Source organism: Antrostomus carolinensis, unplaced genomic scaffold (genome assembly GCF_000700745.2).
Source record: "Antrostomus carolinensis isolate BGI_N321 unplaced genomic scaffold, ASM70074v2 scaffold15435, whole genome shotgun sequence".
NCBI classification, from domain to species: Eukaryota; Metazoa; Chordata; class Aves; order Caprimulgiformes; family Caprimulgidae; genus Antrostomus; species Antrostomus carolinensis.
The window spans coordinates 8,954-26,550 of record NW_010314504.1 but is presented as its reverse complement, the minus strand read 5'-3'; the positions used below and the strand labels follow the sequence as shown (position 1 = coordinate 26,550).

General features: G+C 40.7%; 1 protein-coding gene across 1 annotated transcript in view; it reads left to right on the top strand.

The window, feature by feature from the left end:
• LOC104524710 (regulator of telomere elongation helicase 1) overlaps positions 1-17,311 on the top strand; it is a 46,457-nt gene extending 29,146 nt beyond the window's left edge. The window contains 9 exon segments of the mRNA XM_029084888.1: positions 1,024-1,119; positions 2,958-3,168; positions 4,359-4,496; positions 5,034-5,150; positions 7,201-7,443; positions 9,047-9,223; positions 11,366-11,545; positions 12,065-12,168; positions 17,237-17,311. Of these exon segments, the coding sequence (XP_028940721.1) occupies positions 1,024-1,119; positions 2,958-3,168; positions 4,359-4,496; positions 5,034-5,150; positions 7,201-7,443; positions 9,047-9,223; positions 11,366-11,545; positions 12,065-12,168; positions 17,237-17,311 (1,341 nt within the window).
• Positions 17,312-17,597: the final 286 nt, after the last annotated feature.

Below are 17,597 nucleotides of genomic sequence, written 5' to 3'. Positions count from 1 at the left end.
CTGCTGGCTTGCAGACTCAGCTTGGCTGATGACTAGTGTGTGGACTCCCGGAATGCCTATTGCAACACACCTAAGGAGTTTGCTTAGGGGAAGAATGTCAAAGGGAAAGTGTGGAGGTGTAAGGAGTATCTGGGGAATATCTAAGGAGGCCTAAGGGAGATGGATAGAGATGTCTACAAAACAGAGGGAATGTACAGACTTTGAGAAACGAAGAAGAATAACGAATATTTAACTTGTGTGCAGCTGATTGAGAAATTGGTTCCATCACCCATGGGCCACCAGACATAGACACCAGAACTTATTCTTTGGAAAGCCTGGCACATCTCCAGGGACTTAGTAACTCAGCTCCAGAATCTTGTTGACACAGCTACACTGCTTTTAGTACAGTTCAGCATTTCCTTAAGTTGGAGAAGTTGATGGTCCTGACGGCTTGGCACTGAGTCAGCTCGTGTCTGCTCTCTGGATTTGGCACGACTACTCATCTGCAGCTCGCAGAGAACTGTGGGGTCATCTTGTGCTGCACCTAAACTGATGACCTCTGGCACCAGAGATCTGAGGAGTGTAGTCCTGACACATGCAGTGCCTCTGAGGGAGCCAGCTTTCACTGAGTCTGGTACTGAGCTGATTTTAATAAGCACTGGGCTTGGACTGATGATGGGGTCAGTGTGCTTTCATATCTTTCTTCACCGTCCATCACAGTATCTGTGTTACCATGTGCATGTGGACACTCCTGGGAGCAGTTAGCTGTAAGTCCAGCTTTGCTTTATCAGGAATTTGCACCTGCAGGACCAACTTTGTCTTTAATTTCCTCTATTTTAGTCTCTGTTTCTGAGTTGTCCAGTAACTAATTACCTTTTCCAGGCTCTGTTGCAATAATTTACTGTGACTTGTTTCACTTTCTTGAGTGGTCTCACAAACTGGGTTAACAAGCTTTGCTACTGGAAATGGCTAAATTAAATTGACAATCACTGAGAAGCTTTTTTTCTTTTTTTTTACCTTTCTTCTTCCTTTTAATCTTCACAGGCACATTGTCTGTCAACACTTTCCCTGCAGTATGAGAAGAGGTTAACGGATGAGCAGAAAGGAGGAAGGAAGAAAATAAAGCTAGTCAGCAATACAGTATGTGTTTTCATGCATCTGTGCCATCCCTTTGATCTGCAGCCAGCTTTAATTTGAATTAGAAATTTCCGGGCACACAGATAACTGATGCCAGAACAATTATTTTTTTTTTCTCTGAATTGTAAATATTCATAGAATCATAGAATGAATCATAGAATCATTGAATGGTTTGGGTTGGAAGGGACCTTAAAGATCATCTAGTTCCAACGCCCCAGCAGGGACACCTTCCACTAGACCAGGACAGTGCTCATCTGAAATCTGTTCCTGTCATGCTCTTTCTCAGATCTAGACATCACAGGCCCAATCAAGCACAGGTTCAGGTGTAGGGCTAGTAGGTGAAAATAGTTGTTTTCTGGCATTGACTACTTTGTGAACACCTTCTCCCATCAACCATGTATGGTGGGTCATCTCATTCTTTCTGATTAGAATAAAATGGTTCAGTTGGAAGGGTCATACAATGATCATCTAGTCCAACTGTTGGTAGAGCCTCAAATGGAATAACTGACTGGTTTTGTTTGGGTAAGCGTTCACATCCTAACCCCACCTGTAGTGGGTCATTGTTGTGTGTTATATTTGCAGTTGTGCATTATTATTTTGCCTTGTCTCCAAACTCCCTTAACTCATGAGGCAGCTAGTTGCTGAAGAGTCACAATGAACTCCCGAGAATCCCTGCGGTGACTGTGTGTGCCAGTAGTTGTCCAAGGTGCTGCCCTAACTGGGTGCTCTCCGGCAGATTCCCAGTTGCCTAGCAAACGAAACTGATCAAAGGAGTCACTGATCCTGAAGCTGATAATATTCAAGGTGTGCAGATAGGAGCAAGTTCATTTCAGAAGACTCTGTTTGCCATTTGTTGCTATCTGATGTCATGATGAGTCAGCCTGTCCCACAAGGTTTGGAGTAAATGTCATTTCTCTTATTAAGCCTTCTCCTAAGAATAGAATTGTGCAATGAGACTTGGCTGCCTTCTCTAGGAATGTTCCTCTGAAGCAGTCAGTTTTGTCAGCAGAGAAGGTGAACAGCATCACTGCTCTTCTGTGAGGGAATGAACGCTCACAGATGTTAGAGGGATTCATGGTTTAGAAATAGATAAAATAATTAGCTGGGGAAATTAACAATATATTTGTGCCTCAGGGGATTGCCCCAGTGATGCTGGTTCTTGTCGTGAAGCCACATGACAAGGGTCCAACAGCTTATACGTCAAAGTGTGAGCATGTTGTTACTTTCATAAAGGAGGGGTGGTTCTGAATCCTTTTCAAGTCCCTGCTGCTTGTGATTGTAGAATAAGAGTGTTTCCCAACGTGAGAGGGTAATCTAGCTTGCTCATGTGTATGGTGTCTTCAAGAAATGCCTTAGAGGAACCAGAATGCTTGAACACCTTTTGTTCTTTGTATCTCCTGCTTCAGAGATTCCTGGTTTACAGTTAATTGGACATTTCCAGAGGTAGAGTGGTTAGATTTTTGTTTATTCTGTGGCACTGAAGCTGGGATTTTTTGAGGAGGGAGAAATAACACATAGATATGGAGGTGACTACCATAACTGCAAGACAGAATTGTGTTCATTCCTTCACAGAAGAGCAGTGATGCTGTTCACCTTCTCTGCTGACAAAACTGACTGCTTCAGAGGAACATTCCTAGAGAAGGCAGCCAAGTCTCATTGCACAATCCTATTCTTAGGAGAAGGCTTAATAAGAGAAACGACATTTACTCCATTTGCATAATTGAAAGCATTTAATGTTCTATGTGCTGACGGAATTGTAAATATATTGCTTCCATCTGAATTCATATGAGAGTAACCCCTCATGTCATACTGTTCACTGAGAAGTCTTCCTGTCTTCGCAGCAAGCTGATAAGAAAGCAAACCCGACGGAGCCCAAGAAAGCCCGAGCTACGCTGTACATAGCAACAGTGAAGGAGACCTTAAGCCAACAGAACTATGACCTCTTCTCTAAGGCTCTTCAGCAGTACAAGAAGACAGATGACTTCCATGCTATGTTATCTCAAATGAGCTCTCTCTTTATAGAGGATGAAAAAAAGCATATCTTGTTAAGAGGTATGATGACTTCCCTGGTATATTTATATGACGTGATTTTTGTCTTTTAAATAGACTTGGGTATTTCAGAGCTGTTTTAGATTTGAGATACAGATCAATCAGGATGATCATCACTAACATTCATCACTTTATATACTTAGATCACATAGAAAATCTTCTCAATCTAATTATCACGTTAGCTTGCAACTTGACAGGCCTGAAAAAACTCACCTTCTGTGGAAGCTTGTGTTATTTTAAACTGTGCTTAGAAGTATTATTATAGCTTATTTCCTGTGATCAAGAGTTTGGTTGTGTGAGTTGGATCGAGGCATTCCTAAGGCTTCAGTATTAAAGCAGTAAATAAGTAAACAGAATATCTAGAGAAATTTTGTATTTAAATAATGGTGAGTATAAAGCAAGTGATCTGGGCAAGTGTGGATAGTTTACTGGTTTAGGTGGTATTTTCTTGGCTTTTAACAGCTGCATTGGCAGGAGCTGGACTCCCACCAATATTTCTTCTAGTTTAACAGAGTGTTTTCTCTGTGAATTTGCCTTTCTCTCTCAACTTGTGAACAAATGAGCAGATTTCTCTGACTTTTTTCATCTACTAAAATAAAAAAGCCTAGTTATGCAGCTTGTAAATTGTTTAACATTCAGGTTAAGGAATGGGAAGCTCACTCTGAGTGTTTAGTACTGATAGTAGCCTCAGTTTGTTTCCCAATTTGCTGATCTTGCTATATAAATAAGAAAATATTTGATCACCAAATTAAGGCCTAAATCTAGTTTTCAAAAGTGGCAGGCACTCAAAACCTAAAGTTCATTTGCCATTTAGGCTTTTGGTTGGCAAGCATTTCATGGTGACTAAGATGAGGTGTTGTTACTCAGAGTATCAGCCTAACAGATACTTGGACCTCACGGTGTATGAGGTCGCTTGTGACCTTTTGTTGCAAGTACCTGTTTCACTGGAAGGTGAGCTACTTCATACCTACAGTGAAAAAATTAGTTATTACCTACTGGTAATAATACTGCTGGAAGTTTGCATGATAGCTGACTTGTGTGTAACATATAAGTTTGCTTATTGTACAGATATTCACTAACAACATTGAGATTTTAAGTCACTTAGATGCCATTGTAGGTTTCTGTGGCATTTATTAGCTGTTGTGGACTGATTTATTTTTTTTCCCTCTCCCTTCTTTTCTCTCTAATAAAAGAATTTTACCAGTTTGTTCGACCTCAACATAAAAAACAGTTTGATGAAGCATGCTGCAATCTGACTGGTGTGGGCTGTGGCTACAAACCTGAGCACAGCCTCTTGCGGGAAGAGAGAGAGATACTAGCCAAGAAAACAGGTGAGGAGCTTGCATCGTTTGGTGGATGTTACCCAGTTGTAGAGCAAGATGCCTCTGTAGAAATGCAAGGAGGGAAAGCAATTTACTTTAGTCAATATTAAGCTAATTCTCTGCTCTGCATGATCCTCTTACCTGCCTTCCCGTGAGCATACGCAGATGCATGAGCATTAGTTACTGCATAGTTAGTACTGATGCCATTTTCTTTCAGAAGGGGATTTTACAGGTCTGTTTAAATCCTTAGTTTAGTCTGGGGATTTAAAAACTTTGTGTGTGTGTGTGTGTCTTCTTTGCTACCCATGTAATGCCACCAGAATTGTGAACAGAGGGTAACCATGTCCTCACAGAGCTTCTGAAATCTTTTGGAACCCTGGAACAATTAAGTCCTAAAAAAGCAGGGTGTCATCTCATCCACTCTTGTCAGAGAAACACATCTCCATCTTTAGGTGTTTTCAGCATAGAATGACATACTTTGAAATGCACCGTTCTGTGTTCATCCTTCCCTAAGTTCACTGTTAACGGACTGGTTTGATTTCACAGAAGAAAACCAGAGTCAGCAGAAGACTGTGTTCTCAAAGGACTCATGTGCTCAGCTAAACCCTGGGCTCCACCTGAACCGGGGAGGATTCCATTTGACAACAGGACTGACTAGTGCAGGTATGCTTCACGTTAAATAAAAACACAGTCCCAAGGTAACACCTGTTACGTTTTATTTTGTCACCGTCTGTAAATTCTCGTGGTGGGAACCAATGTTTTTTGTGTTCCCCTCACACAATGGCTCACTGTCTGTAGGTAGGAGTGATGGTAATTGGGGAATTTTCAGCAAGGATTGTATGAAACGAAACACAAAAGCTGATAAATTAAATCAAGGTGCATGTGAAAGAAACCAGCTAAAGCCAGAAGTTTGCACCAGAGACTCGCCTTGTGTACGTCAGTGAGGGGAAAGGGTGAGTTGAGCACAAGACTGCTGGGCTTCCTGTTTCTCCAGGGTTCATGAAAGAGAGCCATTCAAGGAGTGTAGTTTTAGGTTAGGTCAATGTGAGTCCAGGTATGAAGAAAAAAAACAGTTCCTGTTTTGTTATTGGCAATGGGTACATTCCTCATGTGGTCAGTCTGTTTTTTCTGCAGAAACAAAGACTAGCAAGTGTATTCTCACAACTGCACGTAGCCTCTGTATGCATCCCTCTAATTTCCTACTGTCCTGTATTTATCTTTGAAGTCAAAGGCTCACTTATTATTTGATTACAGATCTTCCTGAGAATAGCTGGGAATTTTTTGTATTTATCACAAGGAAATGAGTAGGATAGTCAGACAGCTTACAAGTCTTTCTTTAGAGGGTAAAGAATAGTCAAAGGCTAATCCTTTCTTCTAAAAATAAATAAATAAATAAACCCCTAATGTTTCCTGGAAGGCTTTAAAAGTTTTTCTTGTATGAAGCTATGTTGTTGCTTTTGATTTGTTTTCCTGTTTCGTTTTGTATTTTTAAGAACATCTGAACAGAACAAACCAAAACCTTTGGTAATTGTTTTGTCCTGAGGTCCATGAGATTGATTTTTATTTTTTTTTTCACAGAAACTTGTTTCCACTAAAAGTAATTGAGAAAATAATAGCAATACGTGTATGTATTATTTCTGTTGCTCACTCCTCAGGTAGAGCATGTTCCTGTGAAAGTGGCAGAAAGCTGTATGCTGTGCAATAAAAGATACTGATTATAAAATTCACACCCATGTTTTTCCCCTTTCAGGAAACTGACCTTAGCCCATCTTATAAAACTTCATTGTCTTCTTTAACTTCAAAATTTCTTTAGTGGAGAATAAAGATCTAAATAACAAAAGATGTGGCTGGTTAATTTACATCAGTTTCTTATCATATACTTCACCCACATTTGCATGCCTGTAATATGCAAACCAGAACTTACCAGAAATCAGAGACTGACAGAAGTCACCCTGGAATTCAGCAGGGTGTTCATAGCTGCTTCTACCTTCTGTTGTGTTCCTCCATTGCTCTTGTGCTATCCTGCAGGTTAGATATTGTTTTCTGACCTTATATTTTCCTGTTAGGAAACACACACATGTATATTTTTCCATCTGAAGATGAGGAAAAACTTCTTTCCTGTGAGGGTACCAGAGCCCTGGGACAGGCTGCCCAGAGAGGGTGTGGAGTCTCCATCTCTGGAGATGTTCAAACCCACCTGGACACTTTCCTGTGCAACCTGCTCGAGATGAACCTGCTTTGGCAGGGGGCTTGGACTGGATGATCTCCTGAGGTCCCTTCCAACCCCACCATATGATATGTGCCTTTTCTCCTTTGATTAATAAGTGGGGGGAAATCTATTACTTAAAACTGCTCTCAAGAATTTACTCGTCCATGTGTTAGCCCAGCATAGTTGGTTAAGCCATCTGTTTACAATGCTTCTACTCCTTCAGTGGAGCACAAAACCTGATTTATTGCTGACCTCCATGCACAGTGTCTTCTGTGGCACCTTTTTCTCATTCCCTAGTGACCATTTGACACACTTCTCCATTTAAAAGATAAAAAAAAAAACCCTCCAGAAGATGCTAAAAGCGATCCCCAGAATTAATGTGCTCGGTTGCCATTTCCAGGTGCAGGTCTTGGCTCTGCCCAAGGCCATGTCAGAGGGAGGTATAGAGGAGTGACCTGTTTGTTCCTCTCCAGACCCTGCTCATGTGTGTTCTTTGTCTTTTAGGGCAGAATGCCAGTCGAGCTCCAAGGAAAGACACTGAAAAAGCCTCAAGCTCTAGGAGAGACCACCACCAGGTGCTGAGGGCTACTTATCTCAACGATGTGAAAAGGGCTTTGAACAAAAGCACTTACAGCCGTTTCTATGAAGCGTTGTTATCTTACAAGAAGACAGATGACTATGGAGCTATGATATCAGTGATAGCAGCCCTCACCACGGAGAGGCCAGAAGACTTTCATCTCCTACAAAGTAAGGGATTTTTTTTTTAAGAAGTCATTTTATTCAGTTGAGAAGAAGATGTAGGTGCTGTGATCTCATGTGAGCAATAACCTTTCACTGCTCATTAGTTTGCAAAGTCTCCAATTTTAGGAAAAACTTTTACCGTTGGTAAACTTCACCTCTCCCATTTTTTGGTTTAGCAAAGGAGATAAATGGAGCAGCTGAAAAGATGTGTTCAATGAATGTCATTCAGAGAGCAAAAAGTGTCAAGGTTATAAAATGTTTTCTCTGTTTGTTCAGTTGGAAATTGTCCATTAAAAGCATTAGATGAGACCTCAGTAATTCCAGTCCTAACCTTCAGTCAAGCTAACTTCACTCAAATTATTTCATTACCTTTTTTTTTTGCTCCTCAATTACTACAAGTGATTGCTCTTTAGAGAAGACAGAGCACTGACTCAATTTTGTTCTCTTGACCATTGATTGCTGTACTGGTGCTAAGCTCTTGATCACTCCCAGCTTTTGGGATAAGCAATCACAGCTTTGACTGTTCTTCTACAGAGCTTTACCTGGGAATAGTTATGGAACTGTGTCATAATTTAGTATCCTTATCATTGTAATAATCTTCTAGAAATTTCAAGCTGATATTTATTTTCTCAGAAGTGGTTTGTTTTGGGTTTTTTTTTCCTTTCTTGGATTTAATGATGAAAGGATTTAGGAAACCACAAGTTTTCAAAATTGGAAATTATTGTTTTGGGGGTTTTTTTGGTTTGTTTTTTTAAAGAAGAAGATGGATTTTATGCTGCTCTTGATTGCCTTGATGGAGACATCTTGACTTGTGCTATGTAACACCTCGGTTCCACCTTCTCCCACATGTCTGGTGTGAACTCCTCTGCAGGAAATGGTACATACAGTGTATGCTGGGAAATGCTGATGTAGTTTTGTTTGTTGTCCTTAGGAAATAACAATAAGTACTCCACTGACCTTGAATAGATGTCATAGTTTCAAAATTTTTAGAATTTTTTTTTTCTGGTGCTTTAACTAGTCAGATTAGTCTTGACACAATGAAGAGTGGGAGGGAAATGAACCGTGTGGCACTGTGAGTCATAATCTCCCCTTGAGCGTTCTTTCTCCCAGAGAGTCAGTCTCTTTACTGAGCAAATGTGTCAACCTCAGAGGACTTTGTGGTACCATTGTCTGTGCTTGGCAGTAAGTCATAATCGAGATTTTTTTTAGAATTTCTGAATGTGTGTTGTGAATCCTTGTCAACCAAACAGTAAGAAGAAATTTCCTTTTGGAGAAAGTCTTTTCAGATATTGTGTATCTATCTGTTTTCACTAAATCAGTTGTCAGGTGAAGGGCTGGATCAGGTATTTATGCTTAACTGTAGAGAATGGAGGAATTTTGAGGTAAGTTGGGATTACTTTCCATACTAAATACTCATCTGCCTTCTGGCAAGGAAAATCCCATAATTACAAAATCAACAAAAATATCAAACGTTCCACCAACCTGAAGATACTCTGAGGAAAGTGGCTGATGTTCAGCTTCCAAAGAATTTCTCCCCTCCCAAGCAAGGAGTCTTCCATGGTCAGGCATTCCTTTTCCTCTCCATTTGACTGTATTTTCTTTTGGACAGGGTTTGACATGTTTGTGCGCCCTCATCACAAAGAGCATTTCAGAGAGATGTGTAAAGATCTGACTGGAATGGTCTGTGGCGAGGGAGAGAAGCAATTACAACAGCAGGTGCAAGCTGAAGGGAGCACTCTGAGTTTGAAGAGCTGGTGCACTAGAGGAGAAAACAGCCGTGTACAAGGTGGGGAACGAACATTTGTCTGAAGTTTAGAATGTTATTTTTTTATTATGATGGGTAAAGTCCAACAGCCTTGGCTATAGACTATGGCCTCTCTGCACTAGGTGTGTAGAGGAAGATCAAAACAATTATCCATGTCCAAATTGTGTTTTAAAAAATAAACCCACAAAAAAACCCTCCACCTCATGCACAGAAGAAGTGTAAGATAGAGAAACAAGAAGAAAATTAGTAATAGTTCCACTTCCAACTCGGAAGTGTGTTATGGGTGAAGGCAGAATTTTTACACCCAAACTGGGGGGAGGCAGGAGTGGATCAAGATCCACTGTGTCTAGGAAGGATTTGCCACAGAATTATTTCAATAGAAAGGGTCCCTTTCAGTAATAATGTGCATTAGTACCACAAACTTCTATTCCCAAGTAGTATGGCATTAAAAAAAAAAATTGAAATTCTTTTGTTGTTCTTATACAACGAGAACTTACTGAACTCACTGCTGATTGTGTTTTGCTGAGTCTGTGTATTGTGTTCTGCATTTATACTGGTTTTTATGCTATTTTTTGGGGGTGTTTTTTTATAACCAAATACAGACACTTCTAAAGGTGAGGTGCCAGAGAAAATTCAGAGGAAGATTTCCTCCTTCTGCTTTAACCAGAAAAGCAAACCTGAAATACCAAAGACCCAATTATCAAAAGAAACAAGTAACATAAGAGCACCCACAGACCCTGGAGCTGTGCCTGTCTTCCCCCTGGAGATGGAGCTGGAGTGTGGTAGGTATAGGTGAGATTTTGGATACAATTCTCTAATGCTGGGGAATAAAGATAAATTGTAGTAATGAGAATTATGCTGATAATCTATTAAATTATCCTGGTTCATGCCTGGATTTGCTGAGGTGCATTAGTGATTATTGCGTTTGCTAAGGAGAATTTGTACTTTCTGCAGCTTGCTTATGCTCCCTCAGAGTACTTCATTGTCTTTTATTGCAATGATGTAATAGTTTCCTGAGAACTTAAGGATTTTTTCTTGACTTCCTTGTAAATTGAGGATGTAACCTCGGTTTCTAAATGGGGATCTGAAGCACCAAGAGACGTGAGTGAGGTCACGTGAAAGAAGTAATGTAAGAGGGCACTGTTAAGGTGGTTCATAAAGCTCATAGTCATTGTTTTCTGGACTGCACTGAAAATGTGTATGCATGAGTATTTCACAGGTGATTACTGGAATTTAGTCATTTCTTCCCTTTCTTTCTCTCCCCCCCTCTCTCCCTGCCCCTTTCTCTCTCTCTGTTTTAGGAAGGTTCCAGTGCTCTAACTGCAAATCTGAGGATGATGTGCCTTTTAAATGTCCATTATGTGAATTCACTTGCTGTAAAACGTGCTGGGATCAGTTCTTAAAGGTTATCTTGTTTATTAGTTTCAGTTTTTCCTGAAACTGCCGGTAAATTTTGTGCTTTTCTAGAACCGTGTGGACATCCCTGGAAACAGAATTCCTCTGTTTCCAAAGAGAGAACACCTAAATCCTGATGGAAGATTCACCACTTGTTTTATTACTTTCCATGTTGTGCAGTGTGATTGGAGGCAGACCTTTGCCATATGCTGACTTTTTTACACCTTTGCAGCTCCTTCTCAGCTTCCTCCAAATGTTTTCCCATCTAGAACTGTGCAGGCAACAAGCTGTGGAGTCAACTTGGAAAAAAAAAATTGTGTTTTAAAAAATAAACCCACAAAAAAAAACTCCACCTCAAGCACAGAAGAAGTGTAAGATAAAGAAAAAAGAAGAAAATTAGTAATAATTCCATTTTCTTTAAACTGTGAAGTGTGTTATGGGTGAAGGCAGAATTTTTGCACCTTTTCCCCCCAAACTGGGGGGAGGCAGGAGTGGATCAAGATCCACTGTGTCTAGGAAGGATTTGCCACAGAATTATTTCAATAGAAAGGGTCCCTTTCAGTAATAATGTGCATTAGTACCACAAACTTCTATTCCCAAGTAGTATGGCATTAAAAAAAAAAATTGAAATTCTTTTGTTGTTCTTATACAACGAGAACTTACTGAACTCACTGCTGATTGTGTTTTGCTGAGTCTGTGTATTGTGTTCTGCATTTATACTGGTTTTTATGCTATTTTTTGGGGGTGTTTTTTTATAACCAAATACAGACACTTCTAAAGGTGAGGTGCCAGAGAAAATTCAGAGGAAGATTTCCTCCTTCTGCTTTAACCAGAAAAGCAAACCTGAAATACCAAAGACCCAAGTATCAAAAGAAACAAGTAACATAAGAGCACCCACAGACCCTGGAGCTGTGCCTGTCTTCCCCCTGGAGATGGAGCTGGAGTGTGGTAGGTATAGGTGAGATTTTGGATACAATTCTCTAATGCTGGGGAATAAAGATAAATTGTAGTAATGAGAATTATGCTGATAATCTATTAAATTATCCTGGTTCATGCCTGGATTTGCTGAGGTGCATTAGTGATTATTGCGTTTGCTAAGGAGAATTTGTACTTTCTGCAGCTTGCTTATGCTCCCTCAGAGTACTTCATTGTCTTTTATTGCAATGATGTAATAGTTTCCTGAGAACTTAAGGATTTTTTCTTGACTTCCTTGTAAATTGAGGATGTAACCTCGGTTTCTAAATGGGGATCTGAAGCACCAAGAGACGTGAGTGAGGTCACGTGAAAGAAGTAATGTAAGAGGGCACTGTTAAGGTGGTTCATAAAGCTCATAGTCATTGTTTTCTGGACTGCACTGAAAATGTGTATGCATGAGTATTTCACAGGTGATTACTGGAATTTAGTCATTTCTTCCCTTTCTTTCTCTCCCCCCCTCTCTCCCTGCCCCTTTCTCTCTCTCTGTTTTAGGAAGGTTCCAGTGCTCTAACTGCAAATCTGAGGATGATGTGCCTTTTAAATGTCCATTATGTGAATTCACTTGCTGTAAAACGTGCTGGGATCAGTTCTTAAAGGTTATCTTGTTTATTAGTTTCAGTTTTTCCTGAAACTGCCGGTAAATTTTGTGCTTTTCTAGAACCGTGTGGACATCCCTGGAAACAGAATTCCTCTGTTTCCAAAGAGAGAACACCTAAATCCTGATGGAAGATTCACCACTTGTTTTATTACTTTCCATGTTGTGCAGTGTGATTGGAGGCAGACCTTTGCCATATGCTGACTTTTTTACACCTTTGCAGCTCCTTCTCAGCTTCCTCCAAATGTTTTCCCATCTAGAACTGTGCAGGCAACAAGCTGTGGAGTCAACTTGGAAAAAAAAAGAAATTGGAACCTTTATTTTATTTTTTTTTTTTCTTGCTTAGTTTCATTATCTTCCCCATCTAAAAACCTACTCTAAAGCATTATCATGACATGAGGCAAATCCATGCTCAAATATCTCCTATGTTACCCTGTCCTTTGGTTTTCTTGGCTGAGTAAATTAGTGGTTGGAATTCTTTAGGTAAGAGGATGTAACTGATCCCACGGTACATGTGTTTGGTAGAGTCTGTGACTCTGGGCATGGAAATCTAATACAAGAGTCGAGCAGTTTCTAAACATTCATAGGTGATGGAGGAGGCTACTAATGAATGGGGTTCGGGAACCTGCCTGAAAACTGTACAGAAAGAAAAGACATTTCTTCAACCTGTGAATCTATAAGCAAGTACAAAATAATCGGTCACTCTAAGTTCCAGAGGAAGGTGGTCTTCTCAGGAAGATGACACTGGATTATGTCAGCTAAGAACTAGATGATCTTTGAGGTCCCTTTCAATCCATACCATTCTAATTGGATGATTCTAAGTGTAGAAAATGAACAGTAAATTAACATCCAAATAAAATATAACAACCAAGACTTGGTCCAAGAGGAATATAGAATAATGTCCAGACTGATGTTCTCAGACATATATCTCCTAGAGGGAATTCAGATTAGCTGGCCAACTAAATTTCATCCTCAGTCTGCTATGCCATGAAGACATTCACATTTGCTGCAGATTGGGCAGTCAAACCAATTCCTTGCATGGGCATTACCACTGAATACTCAATGTTTCCTTTAATTGCCAAAGTATAATGGGGATGAACTTCTGACAATCAATGTCCTCCATGGAAAAGACTCTAGGAAAGCCATGACAAGAATTTTGCTGGCATGTATTTATAATTTCTGCTGCTTGAGAATGAGCTCCCTGGGGAGCTTTTTTGGTTAGGCAAACATTTATTATCCCACAGGGAGGTTATCTTATCTCACCCCATAAATTTTTATCTTATAAATGTCTGGGGGGGAAAAACTCTCCTTTTGCCAGTAAGATGTAACTTGTAACTGTTGTTTCATCAGCTTAAGAATCCACAAAATTAGAACTACTGTCTGTCCTGTGGTTTTTGTCCTGAAGTTGGTAATCCCCAAGTTCATGTGCATTTCCATAGCTCGTAGATAAATCACAGAACTTGCTCAGCCTCAATTTTTGTTTTTTTTAATCACTCCTTTTTCTGATTGTACATCTCAGACTGGGGATTAAAATAGTCTGGACTGCTGGATTAGACTGTGTTGCAGATTCAGGTACTTGAATGAATTCAGAGGAGGGCAGCAAAGCTGGTGGAAGAACTGGAAGGATTGTCCTGTTGAGAGCAGCTGAGGACTTTGGGTTTGTCTAGTTTGGAGGAAGGTGGCTGAGAGGGCAACCTCATTGCTCTCTGCAGCTTCCCAAGGAGGGGATGTGGAGAGGGATGTGCTGATCTCTTCTCCCTGGTATCCAGTGGCAGGATGTGTGGGAGCAGTTCAAAGCTGCATCAGGGGAGGTTCAGACTAGATGTTGGGAAATGTTTCTTTACTGAGAAGGTGGTCAGACACTGGAACTGGCTTCTTGGAGATGTGGTTGATGCCCTTAATAATATACTTGAACTTTTGTTCAATTAAATCATTGAGCATTGGACTAGATGATCATTGTAGGTCCCTTCCAACTGGAAGTATTCCCTCTGTTCTATTCAGATATCCAATACAAAGCTCTGTTTGGGGAAATGAGTCATTCCCCATGGGTCATTTGTTATTAATAACTTCCGTATTTGCCACTTACCTGAATAACTTGCCAGTTACAGTGAAACTTCATCCCACGTTGTACCAGGTGGTGGCAGGGGAAAGGAAGTATCTGTGTTTTTTCTTAGCAAGCTGAATCAGAGCTTTTCTTTGTGGTAGGCTATCACAGCCCTGTGAGGTGAGGACAGCCTTAGGATTTGTAAGGGTCAGGAAAGACAGATATGATTTGAAGCAAGTAATCAGAACGTGATAGCAGATGTACTGCGTCACAGTAGAGGTTTGTCCAACCCAGCATTCTGTCTCTGGCAGTGGCTGAAAAAGGGCTGCTAGGAAAGGAGAAAAGAACATGGCATTCTTGCAGATAATCTCTCCACCCCAAAGCTATTTGTAGCACAAGAAATCCCTGAGCCAAAGGTTTCTTCTGCATATTAAGAAACCTCTGATGTATTTCCATCATCCAGTTCCCTTTGAACACAAATGAACTCGTCATCCGTGTCCTACAGCAAGCACTTCCACAGCTTAGCCAAATCTTATGTGCAGAACTGTCTCAGTTTTTTGTTGTCATTTTGAACCTGCTTCTTGCTAGTTCAGTTTAATGCCCTGCTTGTTTATAAAGTCCTGTCCTTCATAAGGGCACCTTTGGAGTCTTTCTACACACACCAACACTACCTCCTCCCTAGACAACACACATCAAAGTCCTGGTTTCTAAGAATGTTGTTTTTCTTGCTCTCAACAACAAACTGTTGGGTGTGGGGAGTGTCAGAGTGTCATCCTCTCGCCAGCTGACAACTTTTGCTCTACAGGTTGAGCACCTCAAGGCTCAGCATGACTGATGTTCTATAGCTTTTGTTATGGAGAACGTGAAACAACTCGTCACCTTTTCTTATGGCAAACCCTTCTAGCGATGAATGGATCTCAGCATGCACTAATGTTAGCTTGTTTATGATACGAGTCCAGTGTAGTTTGGTTCATGAAAAGTCAAATATCTTATAGTTTGGGATATGAGTTGAGGACTGATGGAGAAAGATACTTCTCCCAGTGATGAGGCAGAACTCTTCTCTGCTAGTCGTGCAGATGAGAAGGAAGAACAGCTTGGTTCAGAGCAGAGGATTGCAAACAGGAAGGTAATCATTCCAAGTTTATCTAAAACTGATCCCAGAGGAACCATCTCCCAACACTTCCATCCGCATTCCTCCCCACGTGTCTGTTGGTTGTACAGACAATTGATTCCATTTGTGGCGAGGGCTGATCGAGTTGCCCTTACAAGCAGGAAATGAGCAACCATGTTTGTTCTCATCAGATGGCATTGGGCTTTGTCACCACTGACTGGGCTGGATTTAAAAACACCTTGTTTCTTTGCTAACAAGTTACTCACTGTGTTTCTTCAGCTCCGAAGCACTCGGGTGCCTGGTGCCCTGTGAGGAAGTGACTAACAGCCTGTCATTCAAAAAGCAATGACTTGGATTTTGCAAGTTGTGGTGCCTTTTCCAATTTATTATTTTACTGAAACAGCTTAGTGGTAGGGAGAGGCAGTGAATAATTTTGGAATGTTTTAGAGGAGCAGACAGAATTCCCTGCAGCTGGAAGGATATTGGAGGGATTAGTGCTGATCCATGTTGGGTGATTTTGAGTGTGTCAAGGGAAACCTTGCGGAGTCTGTGCCGGTAAACGCTGCTTTTGGGTTTAGTTTCCTGTGCAGGGGTCTGTTGCTGCTTTTCAATGTTTAAATGCATCACTCACTTATGCTCTTTTTTGTGGGTATTCCAGACAGATTGAGTTATTCTCATTTAGATTATTTGTAATATGAGGAAATAAGATTTCACAGTCATATGTTACATTTAAAATTTTCAGAGCTCTTTGACAAGTCACTGTCTACTGGGAGGTGAAGTGGGTTTTCCTCTCCCCCTCCATTTATGGTATTTCAAAGAATGTTTCTGGAATCAAAATATTAGTGTCCAAATCTACATCTTTTGCTACAATAATTAACTTCCATACTGTAGGGAAGCCTGCACAGTGCCACTGATGTAGGTGACCATCATTTTAGCCTCCTGAGCTGGCAATTTTCTCAAAGACTAATTTTTTATTATTATTATTTTTTCCTTTCTCACTTTTGAAATAAGCAGAGCATTTTACTTTTACTAGTAATTTGCAATATATAAAAAGAACAATTGGGGTTCATCTGCAGGTCAGATGGCTAAGATTTAGATTAGATATTAGGAAGAAATTCTTTGCTGTGAGGATGGTGAGACACTGGCCCAGGTTGGCCAGAGAAGCTGTGGCTGCTCCTCCCTGGAAGTGTTCAAGGCCAGGTTGGATGAGGCTTTGAGCAACCTGGTCTAGTGGAAGGTGTCCCTGCTGCTGGCAGGGGGGTTGGGACTGGATGAGCTTTAAGGTCCCTTCCAACCCAAACCAGTCTCTGATTCTAAAGACCAAACTTTAAGATTAGTGAAGAAACAGACTGAAACCTGAGTGGGAAATGGTTGCCCCATGTACCCGGTTTTCTGCTGTTAACCAGGAAAGGGGTGGGGTGGTATGAAGAAATAAATGTACTTGGTTCCCCTGCAAAGCTCTTGGTCATGACCACATATATCATCAATATCCTGGTATGCCCAGGAGATCACTTCCTTCTCATCTGTGCAAGAGGAAGCAGGAGTTCAGGGAACTCATCAGCCATCTCACAGGATTTTACTAGTATGAAGCACATCTGTACTTCACAACCGCTCCTGCAGGTTCTCTGTTTCCTCCTTCCTGTATTTCAGTCTTCCAGTCATGTCATAGCTGTAATTAATCTGAGACAACTGCTGTAAAGTTTGTTGCTGCTTCACTGAGAGGATTTATTTTTCCTCCTTTTCTTACCAGCAGTTAAATAACTGACTGCATGGTAACACTGTATTTAAAACTAGTAGATCCGATATCTTGGGGACTGTCAAATGATTTGGCGTGGCTTCTGGTTCATATTGGACAGCTGCAAACTTGATAGAGAAATTTCATATATTATCTATTGTGTTCATTTATTTATACAGATGGTGAGGAAGTGCCCAGAGTGCCACAGTGATGTGAAGAAGCAGCGATTAATCCAAGTTTTCTACTGGGCATGATTTTACCGACAGGAAGGGCACGTACTTGGTAGAAAGAAGGGGCTGCACGCTGGATCTCAAGCTGAAGGGAAGCAGGATGAAGGCTCGTTTAAATGTCTTTGATCCTTGGCTCTGGATTACACCCTGTGCACCAACACGTATCATTTCTTCCTACAAAGGTGACTGAGTCTGAATGGTCCCTCTCTTTCAGCACTAGCAGGAGACAAAGCAGAATATTGTCCTCTGTTGGAAGCAAGAAGGTTGATTTATTTATATTAGGCTATAAAGTCTTACTGTGGCCACTCTT